Source organism: Episyrphus balteatus, chromosome 1 (assembly GCF_945859705.1).
Source record: "Episyrphus balteatus chromosome 1, idEpiBalt1.1, whole genome shotgun sequence".
NCBI classification, from domain to species: Eukaryota; Metazoa; Arthropoda; class Insecta; order Diptera; family Syrphidae; genus Episyrphus; species Episyrphus balteatus.
In genome coordinates this window covers 93,637,990-93,664,069 of record NC_079134.1, presented here as the reverse complement: position 1 = coordinate 93,664,069, position 26,080 = coordinate 93,637,990, and the positions used below count along the sequence as shown (strand labels likewise).

The following is a 26,080-nucleotide window of genomic DNA, read 5'->3' as shown; positions in this document are numbered from 1 at the left end:
AATTATCGTATCGAACTGAAATTACTATATTTTGGTGGTCCGGACCCTGGGGAGGGGCATTGGGAGTCGAAACACCCCTACATTCAATCATGACACGATTTAAATGTAAAAAATAAAATATATACCTATTTAAAAAAAAAAACTAAAAATACGCTTTTATCACGCACTAAAAACTATAAAATAATTTAATTGACTTATTGGAAATGGTTAGATTAAAAAGCGTAGAGCACATTTTTGTTGCACGTTTGAGCAAAGCGCTCAACGCTTTTTGATCTAACCATTTCCAATAAGTCAATTAAATTATTTTATAGTTTTTAGTGCGTGATAAAAGCGTATTTTTAGTTTTTTTTTAAATATATATATTTTTGTACAGTTTTACATGGGTTAGCAAAGAAATGTATAAAGGTTCAACTTTATTCTCCAAAATTCACTTTTGAAAAGATAATATCTTTTGACAATAAATGGAAACATTAAGAGATAAGAGGGCAGTAAATTTCAACACTCTTCCTGCATTCTCAAACATAAATGAAAACAAACACATCCTTCCTTTTTAATCAATTCTTTGTAATATTTATTATAAAATAATATCTTTAAGCGGCCCATAGACACCACACTTGTGTGTACACTTGTGTCGGTGTGCGGAAACGTGTGATGTGTGTGGGCTGGATTGGGCACCAATTTTCGGTGTGAGACACGGAGCGAGTAAAATCAAAAGATTTTGATTTTTTTGTGTCGGTGTCTCAATCGGTGTGGTGTCTATGGGGATGCGCACAATTACTATGTTGTTGCATCTAAATTGTTGTTGAGTGCAAAGCGTTGGAGGTTTTTTTCAATAAAATGCTACTTCGTGTTTGCGAATACTGCTGATTTTTCCTCTTTGAGATCTCTTGTGTGTACAATTTGGTGTGGCGTGTGTGGCGAAATGCAACACCGTTTTCAGTACACCGGTGTGCACACAAGTGTGTTGTCTATGGACCGCTTTAGTCTATAAAAAATAATACATATACAAAATACATATTTACACATCATCGCATTTAATTCCCATCCAAAAGCATTCTTCTGAATGTCCTTAAATAAACTACCCAATACCACCCAATATACGATTATCTTCATCGTAATCATCATACATATTACCACCATCCGCTGAATAATATACACTCTTTATATATCCTGGAAATGGTGTAACCGAATCCAATGCATCTCCAGATTCCTCATCGGGTGGTTCAACAACCACAAATGATATAGCAAAACCCTTTAAATGAATTACTTTCATCTGACTGAAATCGAACCAAAAGGGTATCCGAGTATGAAGTCACTGGTGCTGGTTGCGATGATGTTAAAAGTAAGGTCCAAGTGTATTTTAATGAAAATTAAACTTTCAAATAAAATTATTTCTTCACATTATAAAAAAAAAATATAAATACATATGTACATTTTTCTAATCTGGACTTATATAGAGCAATACAAAAAATAAAATCAAACAAAAGAATATAACAAGTATTTTATATAAATAACAGTAAAACTGATGAGAGGAACAGATCGAAGAGGAAGTAATAGGATATACATAATTTAATTTGTGTTTAGAGATTCGTCTCATGCCGGCAATATGGTAGGTAAATGACTCTTTGATAGACCATAAGTCCTAACTCGAGGCCGATTTGAAAACTGTGGTTGTGGCGGCAGTTGAAGATGTTGAATTGGGGCAGCTGTGCTGGCGGCAGTTCGAGGCTAATCTTGTATTTGGAGGAGGAATTGCTTTGCATTGTGATTTGTGAATCATCTAAGTGCGAGTTGCCTTCGGATTAATTTTCATCACCACTATCAACGTCACCTATAACATAAATAGAAATAATCATCATAAATGTTCAAAAAGAAAAGAATATCAATTCATTTCACAAAATTGAAATGTAAGGCTATTTCAAAAAAAATTATGTGTTAATGGTGAGTAAATATTTTTGTTTCTTACCGTCACTGCTTTTTGTGCTTGTTATAAAAGTGGTTTATTTCTGCGATAGTATTTGAATTCTCTTGGGAGGGTATATGATCGTGGAATAGAAGCCTATAAGAAAAACACAATTACTTCCAAATCGGTTAATTTTTTCATAAATAAAAGAAACTTACCTGACTTACCTAACCTAACCTAAGCTCCATGTCTGACAGGTTCATTCAAGGACACTATCATCTGCTGCTAACAAATCTAGATTTTCGTCTCCACTGCTTACCCGATCTGAATTATGATGGGACCTAAAAACACACAATTTTTAATAAAAAGATTTAAAAGTTAAAGAAAATGTTGTTCCATTTTTACCTATAGGGATGTTCTCTTCCAACCCAATCATAGTAAACCCTCGAATTGTCAAGATAGTGTGGGAGCGATGTCCTTGCCAAGCAATTGATGCCTTTTCCTTTAAAATCACACGAGTGTACGACTTCTGGCTAATATAAAAGAAAATGCGTATTTTAAAAGAAAGAACATTAAATAATAAAGAAAACAATAACTTTACTAAAGGATTCTGGAGGCACATCAATTTTCTTGCCAATTTCTGTTTTGATATATGAAACAGAATCCTCCCATGAATACTCAACTTATTTGGCTAATCTTGTATGTGGATTCCTGGAGAAGTTTCTACATTTTCGTATGACCAATATACGAAAATGCAATTTTGTGAAAAAAAAAATATTTAGTTACTTATAAATTTACTTTGAAATTAAAATTTATGAACAATGATGAAGCTTTTCTCTTGTTTTTGTAAATTTTGTTTTGACGTCTGACACGGACACCATTTTTAGAAAAAAATAAACAAAACTATTTCCAATTTGTGAAGGCTAGGTGGCGCTAGTTTCTTCCGTCCTGTTTATTTAGTTACAATTTTGGACCACTACGGCGCTAGTTGTATATCCTCCAATCGCCAATGTTAAGATGGTTTTGAGCGAGTGCCTCGGATGTTTTGTTTAGGTCCAACTTTGATTTACTAGGATTTTTCAGTTAAAATAAAAGAAACTTATACCTCCCCCTTTCTCCCCCACAGTCACAACTTGTGAGATTCACCAAAAGAATTTATTCTTCGTTAAGTTGTTGTGAGTTGTGATCTGCTTCATAGAAGCCCAACTATAATTACGGTGACCATCCGTCCCGGTTTACCCGGGACTGCCCGTATTTCTATAGCTTGTCCCGGGTTTTTATTTAAGAAACCAGGGACGTATAAGTGTCCCGTATTTTGCAATCTGTCCCGTTTTTGTCCCGTATTTGCACATTCTCTGATTTTTGTATTATTTAATATTTTAAATACTTTGTATGGAGATCAAGAAAACAGTGGTTGGGAAAAAAAAGTTTCTTTAATTTTTCAGATAAAAGCAATAGTCTTAAAAACTTTCTTCAATTACCCAGTTTCAGCTTATTTTTGTTAAGTTGTAAAGCTACACCAGAAAAAGGTTTTAATAATGAACAATACGAATAAAGGAACCATATTCTTAAAAGAGCTTTCAAGGATTTATTAAAATTTAAGGCTTCATAATTTCAAAATCATATAAAATAAAAGCTAAATAACAGCTCTCGCGATTTTGTTTGAAAAAAAAATTCTTTTTAACAGCAGAACCGTTTTTTGATTTCTGACTATTTTGTAACTGACTTAAATGATTTCAACGAAACGTTTTCCTTGATATCAAAACTAGGAAGAATTAAGAAAATTCATTAAAAAAAAAGTAATTTTTTTATTGAAAAATCAAAATTTTTTAGTTGGCACTAACATTTTTTTTAAGAACATCATAACAACTTCTTTTTTTAAACCTTTATGTATAATGCTCATAAGTAAATATTTAAAAAAAAAACTTTTAATTTAGTAACCCAGCTCCAATGGTTTTAATTTTTCTTTTTAAATGAGAAAAATTAAATGGCGTACGTATTTCATTTGAATGTAAAATTCATGTTTTTATGATTTTAAAAACTATTTCTACAATTTTTGACCATTTCTTATAAAATAAGAATAAAATTATTTGTGTATGCATTATTTCATAAAAGGCTTAAATACTCCCAGCAACCTTAACCATGCGATCCAATCGAGCATTTTGTTTTCTTTAGTTTTGAGTTTTTTTACGTTGTTGATTTTTTGATATTTTTTTCTTGTTTAATAATATGTATAAGATTTTATAAAACAAATTTTTTGTCCCGGGTTTAGCTATCACCGTAACTATAATAGACGGACGGGAATGGAAGCTAATGTCAAAACCGAACGAACCTTTTCATTCCGATTGTCAAATGCATCCGTTTACCCATAATGATTTTTACAGAATGGAAGCATTATTATGTCAAGTTGTTTTTGGTTTCGAGAATTCATGTTTCATTACATGACTTACAAAATTTTATGTAAAAATAAAAAGAAAAAATACATTTAAAATTGATTAAGATGTGTTTTGTATAATAAATTTATTTTGGTGTACCTACCAGAGAATTGAGCAAATCATAATCATATTTAGAGGCTTCGTTTCCAGCCATTTCACATTCTTGGCGGTGTTGGGCAGACATTTATCACACTAAATTTTTTTTATAATTATTTTAAATAAGTTTATTTGATAAAATAACAAAACTTATAACTTTTTTTTAAAGAAATGTCAAATTTGCGGACGTAAATTGAGAAAGGAAAGTGAGTTTACGTCCAAAAACAAAACTGAAGGAAACCGAGCAATCCGCTTTTATGGCTGTGACATCTGATTTGCATGTATTTGGAAATTTTCGTACGTCAACGTACGCACCCGACTATTATAGTTGGGCCTTAAGAGATCAAAGCTTTGAGATTTTTTGTGATTGACACAAGATGTGACTGTGTAGGAGAATATGGGTGTTAAAGTTGTTTCCAAGAAATAAATACATACTCCTCTTTGCCTCTTACGTTCTTAAAAGTGATTTTCTTTTTTATTTAAAATACAAAAGATTAAAATTACAATTCAATTTAAATGCAATGTACAATGATCTACGATTTTTATGCCAGTGGACATTTGCACAAATATTTGTCATTGCCAGGTTGGTATTTTCTTGTTTTTGCACATGCCTCAACACTTTGCAGCTGCCATTTTATCCGTTACTGCTAATGTAGCAATTTTTGTGGAGATATGTATTAATCCAGTCACTTCTTCAGTCCCTGGGCAAGAAATTTTATTTTGAAATAATAGGATATTTTTTTGTTAATTTATGAGCAAACTAAATTTCATTATACCAATTATTTTCAAAGAGTAGATAATTTATAATGTTCTGACTGTTGTTCGTAAAGTAAAAGAATGTTTATAAAAAGGCCAATTAATATTTACATGGTGGTCAAATTATTTTGATTTCATTAGATCGCGTGTTACATCGAAATCATGTACAAATCATATGAGTAAAAATGAATCATTTAGGCCGTAATTTTTGACAGTATTGAGGTGAATAAAAAATTTTAAGCTGTTAAAAATTTATTGGGCTCGGGACCTGGTTAAATTTGAGTTAAATTTTTTTTGCAGATGGTTTTGTTTTTTTTTTTTTATTAAAAAGGAGTTTTATGGCAGAAAAGAGGCAGAGAAAAATATTAAACAATAAGCCATACAGCTGAAATTTTTTTGTTCACCTCAATAGTGTCGAAAATTTTACACGGTGTTAACTATTTAACTCAATTCACACACGGCCTTAGTTTAAATTGCAATGCAACAAAACATGCGCAACACAAAAGTGGATGGAATCAAAAGTGGTCCAATATCTCATTTTTATTTTTGGTGGATATTGATAGAATGTTGTCACCTTAAAAAAAAAAAAAAACGAAAAAACGTAAGCCTACTAAAAAATTTTAAGTAATTTCATTTAATACTGCCTTGAGTCAAGCCTTCTGAATACTTAAGCTCGTATGATACTTCTTTTTTCTTTCTTTTAATAATTTTAAAGAGAAAACTGAATTAAAACGTATTTTTAATCGACTCTATTTTCCTCCCAAATATCCACAGTTTTTAATGAATATTACTACATATCTACATTTGTTTTTGCTGCGCTAACAATTATTTCTCTAATTCTACAGGTAAAATAGTACATAGTACGCGGACAAGAGGGAGGGGGTGAAGCTCAAAAATATAGTGAAAAAAAAAGAGTGTGTGTACACATACACATGTACACGCGACTGAAGTTATACTTTCACTCAGTATATTAAATAAATTTCATTTGATATTTTTATTTTTTTTTTGTTTTATATTATTATTAAAATAATCAAAAAGCATATTTTTTTTAACAATCTCAGCTTATGGTAGGTATTCTTAAGAAATTTTTTGATGCTATCTCCGTACCTTAACCCAAGACAATCTGACTTCCCTGAATATAGTTATGCATGAAAAAATCTTGGAAATTAAGAATCTTCATACCAATTACCGGGGCTAAAATTTTGAGAAAAAAAAATTAAATTATATCTACGATTGATGGCCTTTATATCAATACAAGTTTAGGTTTAGTCTATGTTGTTTTCTTTTCCTTTTACTTATGAGTTTTAACCCTTTATGTTTTTTTGTGGGAACTTGCCACATGCAACTTTCCACATGCAACTTGCCACATGCAACTTGCCACAAGCAACTTGCCACATGCAACTTGCCACATGCAACTTGCCACATACAACTTGCCACGCTTCGCATACTGAATGCCACATGCCACATGCACTTGCACCATGATTCATGCCACATAGTACTTGCCGCGTGCTGTGTGTTTTTTTTACCGTACTGCGGCGTACTGCATTTTTAAATACTAAAGTACTACCAACTCTAAAAGTGAAACGACAGCTCTGCTGCCCAAATGTCTCGGAGATGGCGATCGCGTCATAATCCCTTTGACATTCTTGTCAAAAAACAAATTTTCATACCCACCGTCCCATAAGAAGTATAACTTCAAAAATTGTTTGTGAAATACAATCATATGACACAATCATATGATACGTTTCTAAAGTATTTTTTGATGCTAAGTCTAATGACATAAAAATAAAGTCAATACGATTGCTCTAAGAAAAGTTATTTTCGATTAAAACCCAGGGTGCTTGTTTTTTGATCTCAACAGGTAAAATATAACCGAAACCCATGTGAAAAACATGCTACACTGACAAAATTTGGGATGAAGGTTTAAGATAACACAGGGACAAAGGATTCATAAAGTTTTTAAAACTATTTTGGGTGAAAGGGTGTTTTTTTGATAGGTTAAGTTGTGTGTGAGAAAGGTATCATAACAGCTAACTTAAATTTTATTAATTTTTAAAACTTGGTGTAAATGTTTTGGTTGGTATAAGAATTAAGAATCTAAAAAGTGTACAAAATTATCTTGAGTGAAAGGGTGTTTTTTTTAAGAAATGATGAAATTCGGAATTAGTACCACAAAAACTGGGAAAAAATTGTTACACCAATGAAAATTGGTAAAAATGTTTCATTTATAACAGAAAGCAAGAACTCAAAAAGTCTATACAAATATTTAAGGTTAAAGGGTGTTTTTTTTTGGGAAATAGGGAAAAATCCGCGATAAGTCCGATAAAATCAATGATATAAATGGTACCCTTACGAAATTCATTAAATATGTTCTCTTTCCCATGGAAATTACGAATAATATAAGTCCATACATTTTTTTTTATGTGAAAGGGTTTTTTTTTTAGGAAGTAAAGAAAATATGGGTATATTTGAAAAAATGCGTATTACAAGAGTAATATTAGTGGTGCCCTATTGAAATTTAGCAATTATGTTACTTTTAAGATAAGAAACAACTACATAAAAAGTCTATAAAAATATCATGGTTATTAGGGTGTTTTTTTGAGTGAAAACAAAAATGATGGGTCACCCTAATGAAATTTGGTAAAAACATTGATTTTGGGGTAGAAAGCAAGAATAAAGAGTTTTTACAACAAACATTTTGGTGAAAGGGTGTTTTTTTCGAAGAGACAGTAAAATCTGCAATTGGTCCCAAAAAGCCAATGATTCATTTTATTTATGGTTTTGATGACAAATTAAACGTTTATAAACAAGTTCTTACACGTTTTACGCGAATCATTGGCTTTTTGGGACCAATTACAGATTTTACTGTCTCTTCGAAGAAAAACACCCTTTAACCTAAAATATTTGTATAGACTTTTTGAGTTCTTGCTTTCTGTTATAAATGAAACATTTTTACCAATTTTCATTGGTGTAACAATTTTTTCCCAATTTTTTTGGTAGGTACTAATTCCGAATTTCATCATTTCTTGAAAAAAAACACCCTTTCACTCAAGATAATTTTGTACACTTTTTATAGATTCTTAATTCTTATACCAACCAAAACTATTTCACCCAGTTTTAAAAATAAATAAAATATAAGTTAGCTGTCATGATACCTTTCTCACACACAACTTAACCTATCAAAAAACACCCTTTCACCCAAAATATTTTTAAAAACTTTATGAATCCCTTGTCCCTGTTTTATCTTAAACCTTCATACCAAATTTTGTCAGTGTAGCATGTTTTTCACATAGGTTTCGGTTATATTTTACCTGTTGAGATCAAAAAACAAGCACCCTGGGTTTTAATTGGAAATAACTTTTCTTAGAGCAATCGTATTGACTTTATTTTTATGTCATTAGATTCAGCATCAAAAAATACTTTGAAAACATGTGTCATATGATGATATTCAACAAACAATATCTTTCAGTATATTTTTGACCTTCACCCCCTTCCTCTTGTCCGCGAAAAAAACACCCTGCCACCCAACTTTTTGCTATAGACCTTTTTTGTACTTGGGTCTTATCCCAAAAGCAAACTTTTTGCCAAGTTTCATGAGTGTAACAATTTTATTTTTTATTTATTGATTTTATGTACTATTTTACCTGTACTAATATGTCAAAAATTTTGTTTAAATTTTCATTTTTCCTTTTTCTTATTTTCTTCTTTTTTTCTGGCTATTTGTTATACTTCTCTTTTTCTTTTGTATTGTATTTGCGTATTTCGCTGAAGATGGTCTGCAAATTAGACCGAAATGCATTCCCATAATTAATAAAAATCTGACGTTTTAAAATTAAATTTTACTGTTAGTCCGGTCAATTTAGACATCCGAGGTTACATTAATTCCCAGCAAGCTGAAAATTGGTAGGATGGTTGGAAACACCATCATAAATTAAATCTAAAAAGTACTCAACGATCCGATCACAAAAGTTGGTTTTTTCACGATTTTCAGCAAAACGTTAAGTCTTATCAAAAAATTTTCAATGCAAGAATTGTAGACCAGATTATTATATATAAAAAGTGTCATGACACTTTTTTTCCTAAGACCCACCGTTTCTTAGGTATAACGATTCAAAAAGTTGAAGTTGAGTTGTAATCGTCATAATCAGGCTTATTCTGAAAAAAAAAACTAACTGAAAAGTTCCTGAAATTTCATTGTTTTTTTAGCTTGAATCTCGTTCTTCAATGGTTAAGCATATGGGAAAGCAAAAAAAAATGGAAATTTTCGCCATTTTTCCGATTGGGGCCCTTCTCCCGAAACCATTTCCTTGGGAATTTTTGTTTAGAGTATGTCTGAATATATACAGGGTGTGCAATAGAGAATGGACAACCCTAAAACGGCTGATAGCTACACTTATGACTGTTCTAAAAACAGATAGAAAAAAGTTCTATCGCAACCAGTTCATAAAATATTGGCTTTTTTTCGTTCAGTGTATTTTAAATTTTATCATCTTATGTTTTCGTTCACTGCAACCACGAATGAATGAATTGTTTTTATTTCTTTTTTTTATAATTTTCTAATCTTGAAATCTGTTTTTTTATGCAAAATGTAAAAGAAGTATTTTATGAAAATTTTTAAACACCTGTAGTATAAAATAAATCTATAGAAACCTAGGTGGCCAACTTTTTTAAAAATATTCCCCTTAGACGAGAATATTTTTAAGAAAGTTGGCCACTTAGGTTTCTATAGATTTATTTTATACCAGAGGTGTTTTTCATAAAATACTTTTTTTACATTTTGCATCAAAAAACAGATTTCAAATTTTTTTTTTACGAAAATGTGCAATAGCTATGCAGTTTTTAAAGCCTTTATGTACTCATACAATTATTGTAGAAAATGATAAAAAAAATAAATAAAATTCATTCATTCGTGGTTGTAGTGAACGAAAACATAAGATGATAAAATTTAAAATACACTGAACGAAAAAAAGATAATATTTTATGAACTGGTTGCGATAGAACTTTTTTCTATCTGTTTTTAGAACAGTCACAAGTGTAGCTATCAGCCGTTTTAGGGTTGTCCATTCTCTATTGCACACCCTGTATAAATTCATACATATTCTAAACAAAAATTCCCAGGGAAATGGTTTCGGGAGAAGGGCCCCAATCGGAAAAATGGCGAAAATTTCCATTTTTTTTACTTTCCCATATTCTTAACCATTGAAGAACGAGATTCAAGCTAAAAAAATAATGAAATTTCAGGAACTTTTCAGTTAGTTTTTTTTTTCAGAATAAGCCTGATTATGATGATTACAACTCAACTTCAACTTCAACTTTTTGAATCGTTATACCTAAGAAACGGTGGGTCTTAGGAAAAAAAGTGTCATGACACTTTTTATATATAATAATCTGGTCTACAATTCTTGCATTGAAAATTTTTTGATAAGACTTAACGTTTTGCTGAAAATCGTGAAAAAACCAACTTTTGTGACCTTTGACCCCCCGTAAATTTTTTTCCAGGCCTAGGATCGTTGAGTACTTTTTAGATTTAATTTATGATGGTGTTTCCAACCATCCTACCAAATTTTCAGCTTGCTGGGAATTAATGTAACCTCACCCTCTTATTTTAGTCTAGTTTGACCGGACTATGTGTTGTGCGGGTGGCAATGGTGCAGTGGATGTAGTACTTGACTGCTAACCTGAAGGTTGTGGGTTCGAGCCCTACCTCAGGCAGCATTCTTTTCTTAATCCCCCAGCTTGGAAGCCACCCGTGGGACTATATGAGATAAAAATCATCTTATTCTCAGTTCACTGTACCAACAAAAATTCTTTCCTATCTTTCTATTCCTTCTAACTAGTGCCGTGCAGTTGCATTTAAAAGACCTTAGGTCTTACAGGCATATAGTTAAATTATTATTATTATTATTATTTATTGCGATCAATGAGGAATAAAAAATACATAAAATTAAAATATCTGACCACAAAGTTTGTTCGTTTCTTTAGTGATTAAATAAATAAGCTCTAATAAACTCAATTTGAAATTTTTGAAATGAAGCACAATTATTTATGAAATTATTTCAAGAAAGTAAATGAAAATAATTGTTTCTTAAGGGGGGTTTACCGTCACATAAACGGCTCAATGTTTATAAATTGGTACATAACTTTTACATTTGTAAAGATAATTATAATCGAATAAAATAAATTTTGTTATTTAGCTAATTTTCTTAATTTGAGCAATTGTAATTTAGAGAGCATAATAATTTTGGTCGTTTTTTTGTACCACCTAATTATTATGTGTTTGTTTCTTACTCAGACTAAAAAATTTATTATGGATTGAGATTGAATCAAATTAAGGAGTAAAGCTATGTATGTATGTATTGTGAAATACATACCTGTAGGTATGTATATAGAAAAAAATTAATAGAATGTTATGCTATTTTTCTTGACTGCAATGTTCAAACAGGTGTAATTTCTGCACACATCAATATAAATCATAAAATAAAAAGTAATAAGAAGCTCAACTCAAATATTACCACATTGAAATGCTGCGACGTTTCACAAGCGTCCACATGTGAATGGGCAACCACACCAATACAAATTCAACTGATGTGCATCTCGGTTGGTGGAGTGTGCGGAGTTTATACCACAGAAATGGGCCTTATTCTTTCTTTCTCTTCTAATAGATCTTTTGTGAGTAGGTACTGAACTACTGAGTAAGTTTTTTGTGTTGTTTTTTAATGAATCGTTCTCGTTGAGGCAGACTGACCAGCGTCAAGGCCCCAGCCCATAGAATCCGTTGCGTCCGTTCCGTCAATCCATCCGTTGAAGTTGAAGTTTGGGACAGAAAGGGGTGACCCATAGAATACGTCGTACGACGGATTGCTTTTTGACAGCTCACTTCAAATTCCGAGGTGTGTTCGATATTTTATCGCTGAATGTGCACTAAGGAAGTTCTGATGCAAGAAATTTTTAACTATTATTGTTGTTCTTTTTTTTAATAAAATAAAATGCGCGACTAGATTTCATGTAGGTACTTGATCTTCAGTTAAAAACAATTTTTAATAACAGATTATCATATTGTAGATATGACTTTGGCATAGTAAAATTGAACTCTACAACAGAATTTTAGTATTTAATTGATATAATTTATTAGATATATCATTAAATGTTACTTTTATTACATTTTCTTCACAAATAAACAATTAAAGTTCACAATTCATAAAATCGGAGAAGAAAAGAACGCAGTTCATTTAGTTCTGAAATTCCCCGGTGTGCACTCTCAAACAGAAAAATGAACAGATCTATTGTTGACAACCAATGTCAAACCATACGACGGATGAAAAAGTAGAAAGTTGGGCAACTTCTTCCGTCGAAACCGTCCGTCTCCGTCCGATCCGTCGCTTATGGGTCGCTTCCCATAAGAACGTGTGTATTTTATCGAGCTGTCAGTCAAAAACTTCGACGGAACGGACGCAACGGATTCTATGGGCTGGGGCCTTCAACCGTATATTCTTTTGATAGAAAGAAACAAAAAACGTGCGCCAGGAAGACTCCATACTCGAGCTACAAGGTCTATGGACAGAAAAAAAAACACATATGTATGTGCACAACGGTCTTGAGTTGTAATCGTATCTGAGTACTATTTTCTTTTGTGCTCTTATACTTCAAATACGACGATTTTCTGTTTGCCTTTCCATTTTTTTAATTGCCAAACAATATTGCATCACCACAGATCACCTCATATTTTTTTTCCTCATCTCAACCTGAACCTAGCTTATTAAAAAAATATTAGAGAAAAAAATGCATTTATTGCTCAGGTTTTTATTTTTAAATACGTTTTTCTTCCAAAAATCCCGCCTTAAAAAAGAAACAGTTAAAGCGCGATTTTGCAATGCAAAAACACAACAAGAATACAAGAACAAATTTCAGAGATACAGAAAAATAACGATTCCAACTCAAGAGCCAAGACCGTTATGCCCATGATTTTTTTTTTCTTTTCTATCCATACAAAAAGATCTTCTCGCTCTGTCTGAGGCAGAGCCGTGAAAACACATGATACTCACTCTCAAAGACCACGTAAAAGAGAATCATCAGAGAATAAATAATCAAAATTCCAAAGAGAAATAAAAGCATTTTAAAATTTCTCAAATTTTGTATTGAAAAATTAGGTACACAAATTCCATATGCGTTTCGCCCATTCCGTTAAAATGACTTAACTTAAACTTTTTAATACTATGTTTCCACCTACGCTAAATCCGAGATTTAGCGAAAGAGATTTAGAACAAATCTCGAGATTTATTTTAAATCTACTTCGCTAAAGCTCAGATTTGGGTTCAGCTACCCTAAATCTAAGATTTTCACCTACTTTCAATCCGAGATTTAGAATAAAACTCGAGATTTATGCTAAATCTACTTAGCTAAATCTCGGATTTAAGATAGGTGGAAACGTAGTATAAATATATGTATTTAAATTTAACGTTTTGGCTTTTGAAAAATTCATTCAACTGTAAGTGTTGCCATTGTTTTTTAATATTTATATATTATAAATAAGTTTTAAATAATTTTTTTAGAAAATTGTCCCTCCCGCCAAAACGTAAGGATATAGACCATCCCCTCCCATAGTATGAAATGATTGTAGTCAACTACTCTACAACAAATAGTTATCATTATCAGTTTTTGCCACCAAAGGTATCGTACTCTCCCCAAAAAGAGTTTTTAGTTAAACAGAGTGATTCACCAGCTGTGCCAAAAAACGTATATAGTGAGACCGAACAAAATTGTACTGGAGGGGGCCTCTTCTCCTCCGTTTGGCAAGAGTAATATAACTACTACGTGAGAAATAGTAACGGATTCTTGTAGAGCGTTTTTTAGAGGGAAGGGGGTCTATCTACCCTCATTTATAGAGCTTGAAATTTACCTGTGTATTTTTCTAATTATACCTGGAACCTGGGACACCCTTTGCCCGACGAGTTGTAACTGTAAAGGCATTAAGTCAGTAAAACAGTAAAATCACAAAAAAAATTTTTTTCCAAGCTAAGTGGATTAGAAAATCCCCTTCCCAGATAAATTAAGTGGATTAGACACACTCCCCCTCCAATAATTTTTTTCTGTCTCAATCCAACTCTGTATGTAAATTATTTTAATTTTTTCAAACAGAAACTGTTTACAAACCTAAATATGAATTTGATAACCTTTGAGCTCTAAGTAAAAAAAAAAAATTTTCTCTTTACCCATATCCACATTACCTACCTTTTAATTCAAATTTGTTAAATTTTTGTTTATGGTACTGAGGTCCTTCTAGATCCATTGGAAATACTGCTTGATGGTTAATTATAATAAATTTTATTAATTCATTCAGTTGCGTTTGATGCTGAACATTCTTCTTATCCTCTGGAGTAGGCATCAGGGTTGGTCCAAACGAAATTGCCAAATTAAAAGCGTCCATTAAATTTTCACCTGAATACTCAGACAAACTATAAAAAAATAAAATGTTACTTATCATTCTCTATTTCAACACATAAATGAACATCATGCATGTGAAACTTGAGGTCCGCGGGCAGCATGCGACCCACAACGGATAACTTTGCGGCCCTGTCCACATTTTTAATAATTTTGAGTTTATTTTAATAAGCTAGATTTTGTGTCCACAGCTCCTTGTTTTTCTAATCAACAAATAAATATTGAAAATGTACTTAAAAACAGAATTAAAAATTTTTTGGATCTTGTCCCTTAAATCAGGGTAAGTTCTATGATTTTTTGAAGTGAATTGGAAACGATTGTTCTGATTTAGATGTAGCAAAACTTAAAATTGTAAGAAAAATACATATAATATAATGAACATGTGATAAAGATATTGCATTCAAATGATACTTTGGATTTATCTTTCTTCTATGCAATATGACAAGTTTAGTTAAAATTGCATTCGTCGTCGTGTCGTCGCGTCGCACAGTGCGGCGACTAGTGGAAAAAAATCAAAAAAAAAAAATTGCCAAAAATGTGGAGCAAGTATACCAAATTCAAGGTAATTAGTCTGAGTGAATGAATCAACAGTTAATTTATGATAAAGTTCAATCTTCTGTCGTCAGAGATGCTCAGAAGATCAATAAAAAAAAAAATAATGAGAGTAAGATTTTTAGTTAACGGTCAAAAGAGCATTTGTTGAAGAAAAAAAGAAGATATGATATTTTTTTTGCTAGATTCATATTCAGGAGAGAAAATATAATTATTCTAACTGCATTATTTTTTTTTGCATGTAAATTTATATTTTTTTTGAGAGTCCAAATCAAAGCTTCTTTGTGCGTGTTAAGTACTAACTTCGATAAGCTATATATTTTTGGAGGGGTCCGATGGGAAAAAAGTGTTTTTATTTAAAGAAAGTAAACAATTATACCTTTTAAAAAAAGTAAGTTTTTTTTGCAGAAGCCTGCTCTTTCTCTTGCAACAAGTGTTTGTTTACGAGTATTTTTTACATAATGTGTTCCGCTAGGGAGCTTTTTGATGCTTGTTTTTCCAACCCAAAAGCCCGATTGCGTGGTGTTTTGCAGTTAATGAAGTCAAAACTAAATATGCAATCAAATTTAGAGCCTGAAAATCAAGAAATCTTAGCAAAACACGAATTCCCATACATACAAGTTCCTGGATTGAATAATGTATACAAAAGTAGGCGTGGCAGGGGGCGAATAGGGTCGACACTATTTTGTATTTTTGAACTCGCCTAGATAATCAAATTTTTCTTCAATTTTATTCAATTTTTTTTCCAAACTCAACTTATTTTCAAAAATTTGATTTTTTTCCAACATCTCCATACAATCGACGCACTGTGCGTCGGCCGTATCAAAAATACTCCCCAAAAAATCTAAACTTTAAAACTAAATATGAAAAAGGCTTGCAGACTTATGTTTTTTAAAAGAAAAGTTCTCTTTATTTTCTTCGTTTTTTTTAAAATAACATAGAATAAATGCAAATAATATTGTAACGATGAATTACTGAACTTCTTTTAAGATAAATGTCTGAAAACACTATCTTCTACTGCAAAGGTAGACATGTGAAAGCACCTTTAATAAATATGAAACTACCTACCCTCTGAACACTTCCCTAAGAAATTAGCTTGAATGCTGAATATCCTTTGAGTGCTGAATATCGAAAAATATCCCATTGGACTAGAAGTATAAAGCGCCCCCACTGGAAAGAAAGTTTCGAGAAGCAAAGACGAGAACCTTCGAAGACATTCTCGAATTTCGAAATATTGGTATAAATAGATGGTGCGGACACGGAAACGACACAGTTTAATTTAGAAAGTGAGAGAGTGCAGAACAAGGTGAAATAAGTGTTTTAAAAGTGTGTTTGTTTGAGCGAACAATAAAACTCCAAGCTGATGTTGAAAGGTTAGCTCATCTGGCATATCCGATAGCAGGAGACGACATAATCAATAAGAGTTGAAATAAAGTGTGATTTTATTTGATCGGAAAGATAAGTGGAAATTATTATTTCGTTTATAATAAGTTTTATTGCGAACCCGGAATAAAACATTACATTGGTGTCAGAAAAGCTTAATAAAACTTATTTAATTGTGGTATTCAGATAATTTCGCGAATAAAAAGAAAATGCGCACATTCCGATATGTCATCCATGATGGCTGTTCGAGAAAAATCTTCGGGAACAAATTGAACAACAACGCACAGAGCAAAAGAGTGAACAAATGAATCTTCTCGAACAAATTGAGGCACAATGCAATGAACAGAGAGAACAATTAGACAAAACATAGAGTAGTGTTCTCGAAAAAATTGAGGCACAATGTAATGAAGAAAAAAGTGAACAACAGAATCTTCTCGAAAGATTGGAGAAACATATAGAAGAACATCGCAATAAGCAAAAGAACCAGCTAGAAGAACAGAGGGAAAGCTTGTTGATTTCGAGAAGAAGTTCACTACTCTTGACGAGTGTGTCGAAGAAAACAAAAAAAAGCTGTTGGCAATGGACACAAACTTCGAAGAAAAATTCCAAGACTCTACTAAAGAGTTGGACATGGTTAGAACAGATAAGGCTCGAGAATGTTGTGGTAAGTATTCAAAGAATAAGGAAATGCACCCACAAACCTTTGATAGATAAAGTTCTTGATCGATCTACAAGTAACAGTTTGAGGCAGCTGCCCCTGCCACTGGGATGACGAAATGTTAAAAGGTCCTGCTACTGAGTTATTGCAAACTTTACCACCAGAAAAGAATGGTAACTGTAACGCTCCTGTTCAGGTCATTGAAAAACGCTTTGGAGATGGCCATATGCAAGAACTCATTCGCGTCCAACTGAATACAAGAGTCCAGAAAAGAGGAGAAACTCTGCAACAACTCCAAGCTGATGTTGAAAGGTTAGCTCATCTGGCATATCCGACAGCAGGAGACGACACAATCAATCAGCTTGCCACAGAGCCTTTGCTCGTGCTGTATCTGATAAAAAATCTTCAGCGAGCGATTCGAACAACTGGAAAACGTACCCTTCCTGAAGCATTAGCGTTCGCACTAACTATGGAAGCACCAGAACAGGCTTCTCAAGGTGTTCATCGGGTAAGAGAAGTTGCAGTAGAGGAATACTCTTGTCAAAAACTCGCATTTCAAAGAAACCATCGAGACGGAGCTGCTCGATGCTGGAACTGTAACAAGACAGGACATCGCCAGCGGCAGTGCTGATTGACAGAAAGAAGAACTGCTTGCCAACACTGTGGAAACAGGAATATTGCCCAACAACAGGTAAAAAATAACAAAAACGCTGATGTTCGACTTTTTTCCAGAATCAATGATCCCAGAACCACAATTCAAGTCTCACAGACTAAACGAGAAAACAAAAGTCTGACAGTGGAGACGACCATACACAACAAACAACGCGTAGCAACAATTGACGTAGCAACCATACACAACAAACAACGCGTAGCAACAATTGACACCCGTGCCACCGCCTCCATTGTACGAAGGGACTTGGTGAAGATGACAGGAGAAGCATGAGTCTTGGAAACTGATCTGTCTTGGAACATTTTTGAACTTCCGCAGATGATTACTTCAAAAGTATGATTCACCAAATTCTGAAATTTGGAACATTTATTTAGAAAAAGACCACAAGCATTTTGGTACATAATTCTTAATTTGGTGAATCTTAATTCAAGAGTTACATGCGATTTTGTTTTTTTCGCGTGCGTCTTGGAACATTTTTGAACTTCCGTAGATGATTACTTCAAAAGTATGATTCACCAAATTCTGAAATTTGGAACATTTATTCAGAAAAAAATTACAAGCATTTTTTTACATTTCAGAATTTGGTGTATCATACTTTTCAAGTAATCATCTGCAGAAGTTCAAAAATGTTCCAAGACGCACGCGAAAAAAACAAAATCGCATGTAACTCTTGAATTAAGATTCACCAAATTAAGAATTATGTACCAAAATGCTTGTGGTCTTTTTCTGAATAAATGTTCCAAATTTCAGAATTTGGTGAATCATACTTTTGAAGTAATCATCTGCGGAAGTTCAAAAATGTTCCAAGACAGATCAGTGTCCAAGACTCATGCGAAAAAAAACAAAATCTTTCTTGTAGGTAACTTCCACTGAATGTTAGTTCTGGGCTAGTGAAGATGTAAACAAACTTTTTTTGAATTATAAAATAGCATTTTTGTTGTAACTCGCATTGGAAATTTTCAAATCAAAGTGTATCTTGTAAATGAAAAACGTCACCTGAACGCATTGTCATAGTATACATTTATATTAAGTGCGTTCAATGTGAAAAAATCTGAATTTAGGTTCAGTTTTGGTGTGTTGAACTCTGCCATTCTCATTCGTGAGGTTTGTGTCCATGATTAACAAATGCTTTTTTTTACGTTACGTCACGTTTGTTAATTTTTCTATTTTATTTATTATTTAATAAACTATGATTCACCAAATTATGAAACTGATCAAATACGATTCACTAAATTGACACTGAATTATGGAGAAATTTTTTTTGAATTTCATGACCAAGTGCTGCTAACTTTACGCCTTACGTAATTTGTTAATAACTTTTAAACTATGATTCACCAAATTGTAAAATTGATTCACTAAATTTCACCTAATTCTCACCTAATTATTTGCATAAAAAATTTTGAAAATCCCCACTAAGTGCTGCTAAGTTGATGGCGGTAAAATGTTTTGCTATCAAAGCTTTGAGTGTTGATAAAAAAGGACTTATTACAAAATTGAAACTCATAATGCTTAACCCTTCATGAGCCCACTGCTTTCTTCACTGCCTGCAGAATTAAATGATGTGCCTCCTGAAGATGTGATCTGAACTTTATAAAAGACAAGTAAATTCTTTCAAACTTTGAAAATCTGATCTTTTCGACCACGTAAACATCCTAAATAAGAGCCTCGAAGGAAGAGAGGAAAACATTATAACTGCAAAAGACAAAATCAGAGGATTTCTCGGAAAACTTCGGTTATGGTCCGTGGCTCTATACAAGCAAACAAATTTGCTTCCTTTCTATAAGAACTCATCGGAAGAATCAATATTTGTTAGCTCCCATATTTCGCTCATAAAACAGGGTTTATTAAAATTGGAGATAAAACTATTGAGTTAATTTCAAGAAATGGACTCTGATAGCCTTTTTTGAATAATTCAGTTGAACTTGCTAATATACCGTCTGTACAACTGAAAGAAAACCATATAGAGCTGGAAAACAAAGCCTTACGGTTTTTAGTGCCCTTCGCCACTTCATACCCGTGTATCTATGTGAAGTCAAATTTTCATCACTGTTAGACATCAAAACTATGAAGAGAAACAGACTTAACGAACACGATTTAATTGTTAAAGTATCAAAGATCAATCCAACAACATTTCTACATTTCGCACTGAGAAATTTGTATTTGTCTTTTGTTTTTATTTAGCATTATTTATTTTTTTTTTTCAATATTTGGCTTGCGGCCGCGACCCCCTAAGGAACTCTTCGCGACCTCCAAGGGGGGTCTACGGCAATGAAAACTCAACAATAATTAGAACTGTCATCAAAGAAGACATGTGTCTGCCTCCTTCTTCAGAAGTTTTTGTTTGGACGAAACTAAAGGTTTTGACTACCACGGCTGAATGATGTGACGAAGAAAGACAGCTACCCACTGCCAAGAATCAGCGATACTCTAGATGCAATGGAAGGAGCACAATGGTTTTCGACTTAAGATCTGAAGAGTGGCTACTGGCAGGTCGAAATCCATCCAGAAGACCGAGAGAAGACGGCTTTCTTCAAAGGAAATGGTCTGTGGCAGTTTATTGTCATACCGTTTGGGCTACTTTTGAGCGTTCAACGGAGTGCGTTTTATATTGCCTATTACAGCAAGGTACTCTCGAAAAACTAAAGAAACTATTGCGTGACCAGTAGGGAACTTCTTGCTCTGGTATTGGCAACAAAGCACTTCCATAAGTACATCAATGAACAGAAGTTCCTTCTTCGAAAAAGCGCAAAAAATCACATACAAAAAACTAAAAAAAATAACCCCGAACCACGATTGAACCAACGCCGAAACCCTATACTTATATACATATTGTAACGATGAATTACTGAAATACTTTTAAGATAAATGTTTGAACACACTACCTACTACTGCAAAGGTAGAAATGTGAACGCACCTTTAATAATTAAGAAACTACCTTCTGAACACGTCCCTAAGAAATTCGACTGCTGAATATCCCTTGCTGAATATCCCAAAATATACCACTGGACTGGCAATATGAAGCACAACTTCTGGAAAGGAAGTTTCGAGAGGCAGGGACGAGAGCCTTCGGGGACATTCTCGAGTCTCGGGGTTCCGGTATAAAAGGACACCGACGGGACAGTTTGATTTTGAAAGTGAAAGAGTACAGTACAAAGTGAAATAAAGTGTTAAAAACTGTTAGTAGTAAATAAACGATTTAAAAGTGCGTTTGTTTGAGCGAATAATAAAAGTAAATTGAGTTATCCCCCTCGTCGGGTCTCCACCTTGATGTTGGTGAGGGGGCTTACGCTCGAACCTCAAGCAGGCTAGTTTTCCCAGCTACCAGCTGGGGTTTGAGCAAACTAAGAGAGGCCCACCCCTATGAATATATGGAAGAATTAACTAAATGAATACAACCATAGCGGGGATATACGCTAAACAGTCGGTAGAAGTCACGGCTGCTGGCTTAGGCTTTGCCTCGCGGTCTCAATACCGAGAGGAGGAGTCGCCAGTGACAACATTTTTTCATACTAACTTTTACTTTTTATCTCACCTGCTTATATTTTTTCTTTTATCTTTTTCCTTTTTCCTTTTTTGTTTTCTTTTCTTTTCTTTTTCTTTATTTTCTTTCAGAACTAAAACATATAAGCAGAGAAACGAATTTTTACTTGATATCATCATTTAAAACACAAAGAAACTTCAGCTGACTGAGGAGGAGGAGAATTCACTTCTCGATCCGTTCTCAAACCTGGACATGGAGGACGGAGCCAGCGCGATAGACGTCGATGATTGCGCCAGCATAATATCATCCGTTGCGAGCTCCAACTTCTCTAACTCGTCAAGGCGGAGTAGAATCTCTACCTGTAAGAGAACAATCCGGAGGTTAGGAAAGCTGGACTGGGACCAGATGTCCGAGGAAGACAGAATGAGGCTGCACAATGCTCGTGCCTTTATGAACAGGGAGGGCTTGGGAAAAGCTAAACTTACCCCAAACCCCCCCTCTTCAGAAATTCCGAGTAGTAAGACCGTGATGGGACCACCTGCTCCCCATGTTTCAAAACAAGGGAAAGGGGACTTCCCATCTACGTCGGGTGCTACTGCCTTGATAGCAAACGAGCAATTGTCTGGAAAGGATACTACCGACCTGATCCTGAGGAGACACGTCGTTGCGTCTGACAACTCATCAACCAAAAAGGTCGTATCATCTGGTGGTGCGAGTGATAAAGTAGATGAAAAAGGCACAAATGTCGAGGGGATGGATAAAATGGGGTGCAAGGATAACTTGGTGGGCCGTAGCCCACAGGTTACCCAAAACACCACCATCGATTCTGTAACCGTAAACCGTATGACCAAGGGCCAAAAGAAAAAAACGGATCTGATCACTCGGAGACACGTCGTTGTGCCTAGCCTTTCATCTGCCGAATCAGTTCTACCGCCTGGTGGTACGACTGATCAAGTCGGTGAGTTAGACAATACTGTCGAGGGAAAGGGCAAAGTGGGGTGCGAAGCTAACTTGGTGGGCCGTAGCCCACAGGATAACCGAAACACTACCACCGAACCCGACCCCGCAAACCAATATTGGCAACAAAACACTTCCATAAGTACATCTATGAACAGAAGTTCCTTCTTCGAAAAAGCGCAAAAAATCACATACAAAGTGAACTTACTAAAATCTCTAAAACTAGTGCGAAAAACTAAAAAAATTAACCCCGAACCACGATTGAACCAACGCCGAAACCCTATACTTATATACATATTGTAACGATGAATTACTGAACTACTTTTAAGATAAATGTCTGAACACACTACCTACTACTGCAAAGGTAGAAATGTGAACGCACCTTTAATAATTAAGAAACTACCTTCTGAACACGTCCCTAAGAAATTCGACTGCTGAATATCCCTTGCTGAATATCCCAAAATATACCACTGGACTGGAAATATGAAGCACAACTTCTGGAAAGGGAGTTTCGAGAGGCAGGGACGAGAGCCTTCGGGGACATTCTCGAGTCTCGGGGTTCCGGTATAAAAGGACACCGACGGGACAGTTTGATTTTGAAAGTGAAAGAGTACAGTACAAAGTGAAATAAAGTGTTAAAAACTGTTAGTAGTAAATAAACGATTTAAAAGTGCGTTTGTTTGAGCGAATAATAAAAGTAAATTGAGTTATCTCCCTCGTCGGGTCTCCACCTTGATGTTGGTGAGGGGGCTTACGCTCGAACCTCAAGCAGGCTATTTTTCCCAGCTACCAGCTGGGGTTTGAGCAAACTAAGAGAGGTCCACCCCTATGAATATATGGAAGAATTAACTAAATGAATACAACCATAGCGGGGATATACGCTAAACGGTAGGTAGAAGTCACGGCTGCTGGCTTAGGCTTTGCCTCGCGGTCTCAATACCGAGAGGAGGAGTCGCCAGTGACAACATTTTTTCATACTAACTTTTACTTTTTATCTCACCTGCTTATATTTTTTCTTTTATCTTTTTCCTTTTTCCTTTTTTGTTTTCTTTTCTTTTCTTTTTCTTTATTTTCTTTCAGAACTAAAACATATAAGCAGAGAAACGAATTTTTACTTGATATCATCATTTAAAACACAAAGAAACTTCAGCTGACTGAGGAGGAGGAGAATTCACTTCTCGATCCGTTCTCAAACCTGGACATGGAGGACGGAGCCAGCGCGATAGACGTCGATGATTGCGCCAGCATAATATCATCCGTTGCGAGCTCCAACTTCTCTAACTCGTCAAGGCGGAGTAGAATCTCTACCTGTAAGAGAACAATCCGGAGGTTAGGAAAGCTGGACTGGGACCAGATGTCCGAGGAAGACAGAATGAGGCTGCACAATGCTCGTGCCTTTATGAACAGGGAGGGCTTGGGAAAAGCTAAACTTACCCCAAACCCCCCCTCTTCAGAAATTCCGAGTAGTAAGACCGTGATGGGACCACCTGCTCCCCATGTTTCAAAACAAGGGAAAGGGGACTTCCCATCTACGTCGGGTGCTACTGCCTTGATAGCAAACGAGCAATCGTCTGGAAAGGATACTACCGACCTGATCCTGAGGACACACGTCGTTGCGTCTGACAACTCATCAACCAAAAAGGTCGTATCATCTGGTGGTGCGAGTGATAAAGTAGATGAAAAAGGCACAAATGTCGAGGGGATGGATAAAATGAGGTGCAAGGATAACTTGGTGGGCCGTAGCCCACAGGTTACCCAAAACACCACCATTGATTCTGTAACCGTAAACCAAGGGCCAAAAGAAAAAAACGGATCTGATCACGCGGACACACGTCGTTGTGCCTAGCCTTTCATCTGCCGAATCAGTCCTACCGCCTGGTGGTACGACTGATCAAGTCGGTGAGTTAGACAATACTGTCGAGGGAAAGGGCAAAGTGGGGTGCGAAGCTAACTTGGTGGGCCGTAGCCCACAGGATAACCGAAACACTACCACCGAACCCGACCCCGCAAACCAATCGATCAATTCGACGTTCCAGAGCCTAGCTACGGTCATACGCAAAAAGACCAGGGCTAGACCGATCGATGAAAGCGAGATTCGCCGCCGTCAGAATCGAAACGCTGAGAAGATTGTCCGTCGCTTTGCTAAGAGGACTCCCGAGTCCCTCACGGCAAAAGAGCGAGTAGCACTGGACAAATCACAACTGCGTTTACGTGCAGTGGCAGAACAGGGAATTGAAAGCACACCTAGCACCTCCAAAAGAGCTAGGAACGACGCTAATTCACCTACCAGCTCTTCGCCTAACAAGACGAAGAAGAAGTATAGAACCTCTCAGGATAGCGTAAAAGGTCACCACGTCGCCATAGCTGACTATGGTAAGCCTACACGCAAACTGACTGAAGACGAATGGCATCTCCTTGAACTAAGAATCCTGGAGCAAGTCAATGAGGCTATCGTCAAGAGCTGGACGGTTCCACTCTTCGGTAACCTTAAGACTGTCCATGGTTTCAAGGTGATGTGCTGTGAGAATGACGTGACTCTCGAATGGCTTCGGGAGTTCTTGCAGAAAACATCAGCTCCATGGCAAGGCGCCGAATTGCGTCTCATCGACGTAAAGGAGATAAAAGATCTCAACAGACCTCTTGGAAGGCTGTTGGTCAAAGGCCCGACCCTTCCCAGCGAACGGCTTGAGAGATACATCCTATCCCTGAATAGTGATCTCTTGAGCAGAGAATGGGAATGGGTCAAGTGTGAAAGAACGAATGATGGGACCGAAGTGGTGGTGAGATTGAGTCACAAATCTTTACTACTCCTGAGGAAGGCTGACTTTAAGGTACGCGTTGGTATCACCAGGTGCAAACTTAGGCTGATTCGCAACAAAAGAAAACAGGTTAGTAAAGCGATGAACTTAAACTTTATTATATAAATGGAATTGAAAATCTTACAAATCAATCTTCATCATAGTAAAGCCGCAACTGCTAACCTTGTCTACCTCATGGAGAGTAGACAATACGACGTAGCCCTGATACAGGAACCCTGGGTTGTAAGAGGGAATATCAAGGGTCTACAATCTAAAGAACTACTGCTGTACAAGTCAAATCTTGACAGTCAAAACAGTAACCCTAGAACATGCATAGTAGCTAAGAAACAGTTTAATCTTTTTCTTCTAACTACTTACAGCAATATTGACCAGACTACGGTAAAATTGGAACGCGATGGGCTTCCAGCGCTCATCTTCTCTTCCACCTACATGCCGTATGATAGCATAGAAGGACCACCGGCAGATATCACTAAAACGTTGATATCTTTTGCAAGTAAGAACAAATTTGATATCATTTTAGGTTGTGATTCTAATTCACATCATGTGCAATGGGGAAGCACTGACATAAATACTAGGGGCGAGTCCCTCTTCGAATATATTATCGAAAATAACCTTGTGGTAGCTAACAGAGGCAACACCCCCACCTTTGTTACAAAAACACGTGAAGAGGTTCTTGATATTACTTTGGCGAATAACTCAGACACTTGCCTATTAGAAAAATGGAAGGTTTTAGATGAAATCTCTTTTTCCGACCATAGGCTAATAGAATTTTATATCCCTGATGCTGATAGGCACAATAAGCCCTTTAGGAATAATAGGCGTACCGATTGGCAGGTATTCAATAGGGAAATAGTTAAGAACCTCAATCCCTTGAGGACTGATAATAATCTAGACCCAAATGGCTTAGATAATTTGACAGAGGAATTCACAGG

At 35.0% G+C, this 26,080-nt stretch overlaps 1 protein-coding gene across 8 annotated transcripts in view; it reads right to left on the bottom strand.

The window, feature by feature from the left end:
• Positions 1-558: 558 nt before the first annotated feature.
• LOC129921226 (SLIT-ROBO Rho GTPase-activating protein 1-like) overlaps positions 559-26,080 on the bottom strand; it is a 747,084-nt gene continuing 721,562 nt past the window's right edge. Inside the window, exons 9-13 of one of the 8 annotated variants that reach the window (XR_008773488.1) lie at positions 14,419-14,642; positions 2,309-2,436; positions 2,122-2,244; positions 1,967-2,059; positions 559-1,831 (exon numbers count right to left, since the gene is read on the bottom strand). Coding sequence is in view for 4 of the 8 variants with exons in the window: in XM_056002958.1 (XP_055858933.1) it covers positions 5,047-5,135; positions 14,419-14,642 (313 nt within the window). In the remaining 4 variants the exon portion in view is untranslated. Of the gene's footprint in view, positions 1,832-1,966; positions 2,060-2,121; positions 2,245-2,308; positions 5,765-14,418; positions 14,643-26,080 lie in introns of those variants that run through there. The other 7 variants (XR_008773489.1, XR_008773486.1, XR_008773487.1 and 4 more) reach the window with 7 other exon arrangements.